This window comes from Aegilops tauschii, chromosome 3, assembly GCF_002575655.3.
Source record: "Aegilops tauschii subsp. strangulata cultivar AL8/78 chromosome 3, Aet v6.0, whole genome shotgun sequence".
NCBI classification, from domain to species: domain Eukaryota; kingdom Viridiplantae; phylum Streptophyta; class Magnoliopsida; order Poales; family Poaceae; genus Aegilops; species Aegilops tauschii.
In genome coordinates, this window is record NC_053037.3 from 529044345 (window position 1) to 529054940 (window position 10596).

Consider the following 10596-nt stretch of genomic DNA (forward strand, 5'->3'; position numbering starts at 1 on the left):
GACGGCTCCGGCGAGTAAGGGCACTCCGCCTCCTCCTCCGGCGAGTGATCAGGGCACTCAGCCTCCTTCTCCGGCGCGTGGCGGCACTCCGCCTCCTTCTCCGCCAGCGTCGGCGCGCCAGAGCAGCCAGCCTCCTCCTTCTCCGCCTCGTCAGCAAGGGCGGAAGAGACCCGCCGCCGCTGCGGCTGCTCCGGCGCGTCGTAGTCCTTCTCCTCCGCCTCGTAAGCAAGGAAAGAAGACAGCCGCAGCCGCTCCGTCTGCTCTACCGGCGTCTAGCAGTACAGCTGCCAGAGGCGGGAGGCAATACAGATTCGGTCCTTCTCTGAAGACTCCAGAGAAGTTACCATATGAGAGGACCGAGGAGGAGAACGCGAAGATCGTGCGAGCCGAAGTGAAGAACTTCTTTGAAGGGGTCAAAGCAAAGAAACATCCACCTCCAGAGGAGAAGGTAGATCCGGTGAAAGCAAAGCGCACTCTGGCTGCCCTGACAAAACCACCAAAGTCTCCGCCAAAAGGCAACTATGAGCGCGTTCTTGCAAAGGCATATGCCGAAGCGGAGCGGTCGGGAAGTACTGTCAGTGATAAAAGGATGAAAGAACGACGAGCTGGGAAAAAATTGCCCAGCTCGGCGAACAAGAGAACCAATCGTGCCCCCCGCTCAAGGTGTCAAAAGACATCGTCGCTAATGATCCGGGTATGGTGCCCGGTTATACCGACCTTGGAGGTTACCTGCCCGACGATGTACATTATGAAATCATGGAGGTGGACGGACACAAATACCATTACGGGAAGCCTCTCGTCAAAGATGTCAAATCTCTAAGCACGATGATGCGAAGACTACATGATTGGTACATGAAAACCTGCAGAGAGTCTGATGGGATGAGTACTTTAACGCTGAGAGTTAAACCGGAGCATGACCTCGTTGGAATTGAACTGCTGAATGTTCCATTTGAGGATTTCTTCCAGTTTTACAATCTAATGTCCCTCGATAAAACAACGATCACTTGCTACTGTCTGTAAGTAGTACTACTTCTGTCATTAAGTCTCTCTATATAGGTCAGCTCTTTCATTGCATGTATTTATACTTATCCTCACTATATTATGCAGATTGAAGATCGCCGAATTGAAGAAAAGACAAATCGGTGATATTGGGTTCATTAACACAAATCTCATAGATGCAACTCAGGTTAAATTTCATGCCAAAGAAGCCGAGGCCAACTTGCTACAATCGTTGGTAATAAATCAAAACAAAGATATAATACTCTTTCCTTACAACTTCAAGTGAGTGTTACTGTCTTCTGCATATTCGGTTTCCCTTTATTAGTCCAGGTTATGGTAATGTAATTGATGACTTATGCATGCATGCGCAGCTTCCACTATATTCTCCTAGAGATTAAGCTTGAGCCGGGAGTAGTAACCGTCTTAGACTCGAGACGAAAAGATCCCCAGGACTATGCGAACATCACTCAAATGCTCCAGAAGTAAGTTAAATCGATCATTATCCACCATATCAGCAACTTTGTTCATTTCCTGATATCAAGTAATTGTTTTCTTTGTCTGGCAGGGTTTGGAGAAAATTCACCTCAAAAGTCCCGGGACTGCCGAACCAGCTGCAATTTAGACACCCGAAAGTAAGTACTATAGTAGCATGTTCCGCGCATCTCCTAGTGATTCAAGCGCTAGTTTGATCAATACCATTTAGCATGCTTGCTTATCAGTTTGATTGACCTCTATTTCTTGTAAAGTGGTTGTGGCAGCAACCCGGGAATAATTACTGTGGATACTACATTTGTGAGTCCATCCGCTACCATACCTGTGAGCGGGGCTACACTGAAGAACAATATGAAGTGCGTAAGCAATAATATTCACAATTTTATTTTATTACCATCATTTGTGTTGAGTTTCATTTATTCATATATATATTGACCCCCCTTCTTCAAATTAGATTTTTCGGAAGCGGGATCAACTCCTAGCACCAGATCGTATGCGAGGAATTCAAGAGGAATTGGCGGCATTCTTCCTTGACCACGTGATCGCTGAAAACGAAGAATACTATGTGGACCCTGTGTTCCTACAATATAATTAGGAGATTGTATTGTAAGAGATAATTATTGTATATATGTAGCCAGTAGTGTCGGATAGATATACGAGAACTTGTTGTTCGACCAATATCTCGGAGAAGGAGAGGTGGTCGATATCACTTCTCTCTGTATGCATATATATATGTTCATGACGATCCTCTGTTTCCTTCATTTGATTACTAGCTAGCGTGTCTACTCCTCTCCATACATATATAGTACGTAGCGTCGACAAAGCACGGAGATAAGAGAGGACACTTCTCTCTATTAATTAGCTAGCTAACACAATATATGAAACACCTAAATTAACCCCCCAAAACCCCTAAACCACCCCCTTTCAAAAAAAACAAAAACCTCAGCTCCTGCCAGGTGCTGACGCGTGGATGCCTATTGGTCCCGGTTGGTGGCACCAACCGGGACCAAAGGCCCTCCTGCATGGGCTCCCCGCACCGGCCACGTGAACGGCCTTTAGTCTCGGTTCGTGTAAGAACCGGGACTAAAGGGCTAGGGCATTAGTAACGACCCTTTAGTCCCGGTTCCAGAACCGGGACTAAAGGCCCTTATGAACCGGGGTAAAAGCCCCTTTTCCTACTAGTGATACTATAAAATCACATATTCGGAGAAAAAATTCAGGGAGAAAGAATTATCACGATCCACGAGAGGAAGCCGATGTCACCTCATGTTCTTCATCGGGAGGCTAGATCTGGAGTCCGTTTGGGGCTCCGGAGAGGGGGGTCTTCGTTCTTCGTCATCACCAACCCTTCTCCATCGCTAATTCCATGATGCTCCCCACCGGGAGTGAGTAATTCCTTCGTAGGCTCGCTAGTCGGTGAGGAGTTGGATGAGATTCATCATGTAATCTAGTTAGTTTTGTTAGGGCTTGATCCCTAGTATCCACTATGTTCTGAGATTGATGTTGCTATGACTTTGCCATGCTTAATGCTTGTCACTTTGGGCCTGGGTGCCATGATTTCAGATCTAAACCATTTATGTTATCACCATTATATCCATGTTCTAGATCCGATCTTGCAAGTTATAGTCACCTACTACGTGTTATGATCCAGCAACCTCGGAGTGACAATAGCCAGGACCACTCCAGGTGATGACCGTAGTTTGAGGAGTTCATGTATTCACCGTGTGCTAATGCTTTGTTCCTGTTCTCTATTAAAAGGAGGCCTTACTATCCCTTAGTTTCCAATTGGACCCCGCTTCCACGGGAGGGTAGGACAAAAGATGTCATGCAAGTTCTTTCCATAAGCACGTATGACTATTTGCAGAATACATGCCTACATTATATTTATGAACTGGAGCTAGTGCCGTATCGCCCTAGGTTATGATTGTCACATGATGAATATCATCCAACAAATCACCGATACAATGCCTACGAATTTATCTTATATTGTTCTTGCTAAGTTACTACTGCTATCATTATTGTTGCACTTGCTACAAATCTACTGCTATCACTGTTACCGTTACCATTGTTGCTGTCACTATTATCAAAACTATCAAACTACTTTGCTACTGATCACTTTGCTGCAGATAATTAATCTCCAGGTGTGGTTGAATTGACAACTCAGCTGCTAATACTTGCAAATATTCTTTGGCTCCCCTTGCGTCGAATCTATAAATTTGGGTTGAACACTCTACCCTCGAAAACTGTTGCGATCCCCTATACTTGTGGGTTATCACTATGCCCGTCGGCGGGAGGAGGGGGCACGGACGGAGTAACCCCCTCACTCGTACCTTGTGGAGCATGGCCGTCGGGGCCTTGTTGATGTCGTTCTTATCCGATGCCTTCCGCTCCTGCGTCGGCCGCGGGGGAAGTGGTGATGGTGCCGCCCGCTCCGACCACGTCCCCAGCAGCGTCCACGTCCTTGTGCGCCTCCGCATCCCCTGCGGCACCAGAAGCCGCGAGCGGTGGAGCCTTCGAGGTGGATGGATGAACCGAAGCACCGGATTTCTTGTTGGGTGCCATGGTTGGCGACACCGTCGAAGGTGAAGATGGTGATAAAGATGACGCGCTGCACATGCCTTCAGGTTCGCGCAAGCGGTCCCCCTACCTGGCGCGCCAAAGATGTCACGGGAAACCACGACCACCTATGGGGCCAGAGGGCCCCTTGCTGGTTCGGCAGGGGGACGTTGCGTTGCACAAAGAGCGGACCAGCGTGGGGTAGCGCGGCAGAGATCACACGAGCAATTTTACCCAGGTTCGGGCCGCCGTGAGGCATAAAACCCTACTCTTGCTTTGGTGGATTGATGGTGGAAGAGGAGTGGTGGAGCGTAGTACACTTGCCCGACAAGGGCGGCAGTGGCTACGCGCGTATGGGGGTGTGAGTTGTCCAACCTTCAAACCCTTTCTACGGTTGCCATGGGCCTCCTTTTATAGATTAAGAGGTTACCACAATGGCAAAGTAGTCATTATGCACTGATAAGATAGCAAACAGTGCTATCATACCTAACTCTGCATGTTGGCAAGGCGCATTAAATGTGCCACTCAATGTCACGTCATTGGGTGCCTGGGTAAGCCTTGCCGGGCTATCTTGCCAGCTCCATGCTTGCTTGCTTGACACGTCGCAGGACGGGTGTCATCTGTAGGCATCTCCTGTAGAAAGAGGCCGCCATGTGGCGAATGGCTGCCACTTAGTCACCTTGCGGCTTGACACCGCACTGATTGGCGACGTGGGTCGTGGCAGAGTGGTTGGGTGAGGTGGTTCTGCCTCCGCGAGTCCCGGCAGGCCCTCCCGGGATGCCTTGGACGTCTTCTTCCGGGGGTGGCCCTGTCCTTGTCGAGCTCGCCTGCCTGGCAAGGGAGGCTTTTCTCCTGGTGGTATCTTGCTCCTCTGGCTTGACCTTGGATCCTCTTGATCTGCATGTTGGTTCTTCGGAGTTCTCGATTCCTTGTACTCTGGCTTGGGTTGGAGCCTTGATCTTTTTCCCGTGCCTGTGCATAGTCTTAATGAGTTAGTTGCAGGATGATGTATTACAGAACGAGTAAAGAGACTTGCCGGTAACGAGATTTAACTAGGTATGTAGATACCGACGATCAAATCTCGGGCAAGTAACATAGTGATGACAAAGGGAATAATGTATGTTGTCATTACGGTACGACCGATAAAGATCTTTGTAGAATATGTAGGAACCAATATGAGCATCCAGGTTCCGCTGTTGGTTATTGACCGGAGAGGTGTCTCGGTCATGTCTACATAGTTCTCGAACCCGTAGGGTCCGCATGCTTAACATTCGATGACAGTTTTGTATTATATAAGTTATGTGATTTGGTGACCGAATGTTGTTCAGAGTCCCGGATGAGATCACGTACATGACGAGGAGTCTCAAAATGGTCGAGAGGCAAAGATTGATATATAGGACGATGGTATTCGGACACCGGAAGTGTTCCGGGGGTACCGGGTACATATCGGGTCACCGGAAGGGGTTCCGGGCATCCCCCCGGCAACTACATGGGCCTAATGGGCCAAGAGGGGGACAGACCAGCCCCTAAGGGGCTGGTGCGCCCCATGTAGGCTGAAATAGGAGGGGAAGGAAAGAGGAGAAGAGAGAAAGGAAGGGGAGGGATTCGGCCTCCCCTTTCTTTCCCTCCTCCCTCCTCCTTCCTTCCCCCTCCGGAAGTTATGGTAAGGGGGGCACTAGGACCCCAAGTAGGATTCCTCCTACTTGGGCGCCCCCTTGGCTGCTCCCTCTCCCTCCCACCTATATATATGAGGGGGAGGTGCCTAGAACACACAACAACATCTGTTAGCCGTGTGCGGCGCCTCCCTCCACAGTTTACGCCTCCGGTCATATTCACGTAGTGCTTAGGCGAAGCCCTGCATGGATCACTTCACCATCACCATCACCATGCCGTCGTGCTGACGAAACTCTTCCTCGACACTTTTCTGGATCAAGAGTTCCAGGGACGTCATCGAGCTGAACGTGTGCAGAACTCGGAGGTGCCGGACGTTCGGTGCTTGATCGGCCGGAATGAGAAGAAGTTTGACTACATCAACTGCGTTGTCAAACGGTTCCGCTTTCGGTCTACGAGGGTACGTGGACACACTCTCCCCCTCTCGTTGCTATGCATCTCCTAGATAGATCTTGCGTGAGCGTAGGATTTTTTTTTTTAAATTGCATGCTACATTTCCCAACAATGGTCGTATATTCTGTGGTGTTCAGTGCACATGGCAAAGTGCGGATGACAAGTATAGAAGGAGGTGAGTGTTATAGCGGTGGGACATGTCAGAGACTATCCGGGAAAAGGGTGAGACAACTGCGAATTTGACTCAGGGTGACACAGGGTGACGATGAATTTCCTTGAAGTTTCAGACAGACAGTCAAGAAAGAGCGGTGATGTTGAGTACATGTAACTCTTATATGTGATATCCAATATGTGAGTTGTTCACTTTCACGCATATAAGTGATCGATGTGTGATGGCATTTAACGGATACTCCAAAAGTTGGGAGCACAAAGTAGAGTAAAGAGGAACTTAATTTTGCTCAAGTGTTGACTGTGAAGAAGACGAGAAGGGACTACAGTTGCAGGTGGAGTCATGTGGAGTCTGGGAGTAGCAGTGGCGCTCATGGCATATCTCAAGTCTAATGTACATGGAGGTTCGACGCATAGATGAATCCAAGGAGGTGGAGAATATTCGCCAAGGTGGAGTTTGTTAGAATTGTGTCGAATATTACTTTACATGTTAGGTTACAGTTGGACTCTGAGCCGTATGGTGTGTAGATAGGATATGGAGTCATGTCCTAATAGGACACTTGTATCCTAGGCCTCTTATATACTAATGAGAGGGTGGACGCACGATGTAACCTATGCCAACATAATAGCACAGCACGCGGGGGAGTCGGCGACGTGTGCCGGAGCCCGAGTGGCCGGGGTGTGGTATTGTAGCAGTGTCATGGGTAGGAGCACCCGTAGTCAGGCCCCGGGATGTATCCATATTGGGTAAACTCGTTAATAGATCTCGATGTCATGCTTGTGTGATTGATTGGTCCTCGGTAGATCGACGATGGCCTCGGATTTATTCTAACAATGCTTGATTGAAGGCCAAGCTATTTATTACCACTTTGCAAGGTGTGGGGAGATGATCCATATGAGAAGATTCTGGATAAGGCAAAGTTGGGAGAGAGGCATGTATTAAGGGGCGAGTGGCAGGGCTGGACCACATACAACAAGGGGTAATTTCGTCCATCAAACAAAAAAAACATGTCAGTAGTGTCATATTAAGAATGAAATCTAGATCTAGATTCAAACAAAAAAGTTTGAAATCTCCAGGGTCAAATAAGGAATCCATAATTTTACCATTATCGAATAAGGAACTTTCCTCAAATAAACTGACACCACCACACACCACTAAATCTCCACCGCCACCCACCCTCACGACCCCACCAAGCACCACCACTACCGCCCCCATTCCCCTCCCTCCCCTCTCCCCGGCGTCCTCACCTCTCCCCGGTGTCCTTACCTCTACTTTATTCCGTCCCTCCACCCCCCCCCCCCTCTTTGGAGGGGGACGACTGTGTTTTGCAAAAGCTTCGATGGAGTTCAGATCTGGGTGTCGCCTGGGTTTCCTAGATTCAGATCACATCAGCACCCTTACCGATGATCTACTCCTTCTCATCCTCGCCAGGCTCCCCTGCATCAAAGTTGTGGCGCACACAAGCATCCTCTCACGGCGATGGTGCGGCCTCTGGGCCCATCTCCGCCAAATCATCTTTCGCGAGGTCGTGTTTGACTCGATCGAACCAGCACTCCGCCAGATCTCCTGTCCTCCTGCAGTTTCCCTGTTGGAAATCCACGCCCCCGAGCAGGACATGGCCAGCACCGCACAAGTCAACTCGTTGTTGTCCGTCGCTGCGGAACTTGAGCCGAAGGAGTTCGTCGCCTCCTTCCCCTCAAGCTTTGGCCTATTAGGCAGGTCCATCATCATTGATTTGCCTTGCTTCCACCGCACCACCTGCATCATGCTGGACCATGTATACATTCGCTCCGTGCCAGTCGGCGTCGAGTTCCCTATGCTCGAGGCGTTGTCCCTACTGCACTGCAATGGCAACCTCGATGCCTTGCTCTCATGTTGCCCGCGGTTGTGCACCCTCCTGCTCAGCGGCATTTTATTTGAGACATGTGATCTAAGGGTGAATTCGCCATCGCTACAGGAGCTTGTTGTGAACTCGTTCTCGACAGAACATGTCAACATTGTAGCCCCCATGCTTAAGAAATTGGAGATTCTTTTTACCGTGATGTTGGAGGTTAACATTTCGGTCTTGGCACCAATTGTGGAGAATGTCTGGTGGTACTGCTGCTACACAGAGGAGTCTATTGTGTTTGGTCTTTGGTATCTTGAGTTGTTGGGGTTGCAGGTGGAAGATAGACAAGGACAACTCCCTTTGTTGCATATTCGTGCAAGTGTAGTAAGTCCCCTCTCCTGCTTAATTTAGTGGAATATTATACTAACTAAAATTTATGAATTACATAGTCTTGCAAAATTGTTTTTCAGGATTCGTCACTTTTCCCCTATGAGCCCAACTTTGCACAGGAGATAGAGAAGCATATGGTTGTTGACTTCTCTCTTTTGGAGCTAGATCTCAAAACAGATGGACATGTTTTTGGAGCACTCGTGTTTTATCTCCTTCAGATTAATCAAATTTCTAGTTCACTGCAGAAGCTTAAGATCCTCCTATTAAGATCAGTGGTAATTAATTTTCTGCTCTAACAATATCTCAATAATAGATTGTGTAGTAGCTTACATTTACTTTTCGGTCCTAGGTAAAAGAAGAATGCCCAACAGATTGTCCCTGTGAGTCCACAAACTGGAGGTCCCAAGCTATCTCCTTGACTGCTCTTGAAGAAGTACAAATCAATGGATTTGAAGGAGTGGATCATGAGTTTGATTTACTGAAACAACTACTTGTATTTGCACCAAAGCTTAAAAAAATTATTGTGAAGCTCACACAGGAGGTCTCATCAAGTAACACTAGACGCACTAAAATATACAACGTCTTCGAGACCTATGGTTCAGCAGAATGCTTTGTCTATCTTAGCTCTGGTGAGTATTTTATTTGGCATTTATGATTAGCATCCTCCTACATGAAGTAGAGATATAAATGTTAATTCTTGTAAGTTTCTTTGAAACCTAATATCAAGCTTTCATTGCTTTAAATGTTTATGGTGGTTGAAATGTGGCACTGGCATCCCAATTGTAGAGTTTACTTGTGCATGTATTTCCGTTAGTAGCTAATTCTAAATGATATAATCCCACGGCATTTGTGTGCCCACACCCTCATATTCTATTAGAATGAAAGCTGAATGGTGGAGTGAATGATAAAAAATAAATATTTATATTCGGGTTTCCTTACCTTTGTTTCCCTTTTTCGTTTACAATGTTCTCTAATGGTCAAGCCCTCGTGTTTTGCTTATGTATTCTGGTTTCCAGGTTAAAGAACTAGTCATCAACTAGTTGTCTAGCTAGAGTAGGCTATAATTTGTGCATCTTGTTGACTCATGTTAAAGGCTCGGCCCCCACTGGGTTGCATGCTTTTGTTCATCAAAAAGTTCCATCAAGGGCTAGTCCTGGTTTGTATGGTTTTAATTTCTAGTTTATTTGAAGCTATCTTACCTAAATTGACTATCCTTGGGATTTGGCACAAATTATTAGTTCCAAATAATTTTTGTCAACATGCACTTTTTTATTTATATTGGCTCTAAGCATGTATTGCATTTTATTTGCCAGTGAGAACAATCCAAACACATACTTCAACCAAATTTGCATGTCGCAATAGTGACCAAAGTTCTTCAAATTGCATCTGCTGCAGGTTTAATAGAAGACATCCAAAATCAACCATCGGCATGATTATCATCATCTTGCATATGTGGTTTATCATTGCCCATCGACAAGATCGTCCTTTCCATGTTAATTAGATCCATTCAACATGTTGTTTTACTAGTGTATTGTGCAAATGTTGCTAGTTAAATCCTGAATGGTTGTGATGCAATTCAATTACTTAAGTTAATGTGTCAACTTATGTCAGCCAATCACTATAGCTAGTTACTACATGTTTCCACCAAATTATGCTTATAACTTTGGTTAGATGAACCAAAGAGCTTTGTGAAAGCTAAGGGTCAAAAACCAAGAATTACCTTCCATTTACTCTCTTTTCTAACTATTGCACCCTACAATGAACAACAGATGCATCTTCTGTTACTTAGCTAATATGGAATATTTGTTTGTTGATATTTGGTCTGGATATATGCCAGTGTTACGGCCTAGGGGTGCATCATCATATCGGAAGTCGGCCTGTGGCACCCTAGGTCAGTTTACACCTTTGTCCGACGTCTCGGCCCAGAGGCCTTATGAAAGGAAGGACTCGGAATACTTGGAGTATATGACAAGGAAGTCGGCATCCAGGAGGACTACTCAACCACCCTGACCAACTAGGATTCGGCGAACCCTAGACGCTTGCATCCTATATTAGCCATAAAGGTATGTGGCCATGCGTTGCTACAGTAGCCAATAAG

The 10596-nt window shown here is 46.9% G+C and overlaps 1 protein-coding gene across 1 annotated transcript; it reads left to right on the top strand.

Moving 5' to 3' along the window:
- Positions 1 to 7505: 7505 nt before the first annotated feature.
- Positions 7506 to 10108, top strand: LOC120976916 (uncharacterized). The gene is made up of 4 exons (XM_040404596.3): positions 7506 to 8492; positions 8579 to 8773; positions 8848 to 9127; positions 9894 to 10108. The coding sequence occupies exons 1-4, from the start codon at positions 7620 to 7622 to the stop codon at positions 9929 to 9931; spliced, it is 1386 nt and encodes a 461-aa protein (XP_040260530.1). The 5' UTR covers positions 7506 to 7619; the 3' UTR covers positions 9932 to 10108.
- Positions 10109 to 10596: the final 488 nt, after the last annotated feature.

Excerpts from the sequence above, each read along its gene's own strand:
- LOC120976916 (XM_040404596.3), top strand. The coding sequence starts at position 7,620 with ATGGAGTTCAGATCTGGGTGTCGCCTGGGTTTCCTAGATTCAGATCAC. Across the intron at positions 8,493-8,578 it reads TGCATATTCGTGCAAGTGTA|GATTCGTCACTTTTCCCCTA; the intron begins GTAAGTCCCCTC and ends ATTGTTTTTCAG. Across the intron at positions 9,128-9,893 it reads CTTTGTCTATCTTAGCTCTG|GTTTAATAGAAGACATCCAA; the intron begins GTGAGTATTTTA and ends CATCTGCTGCAG.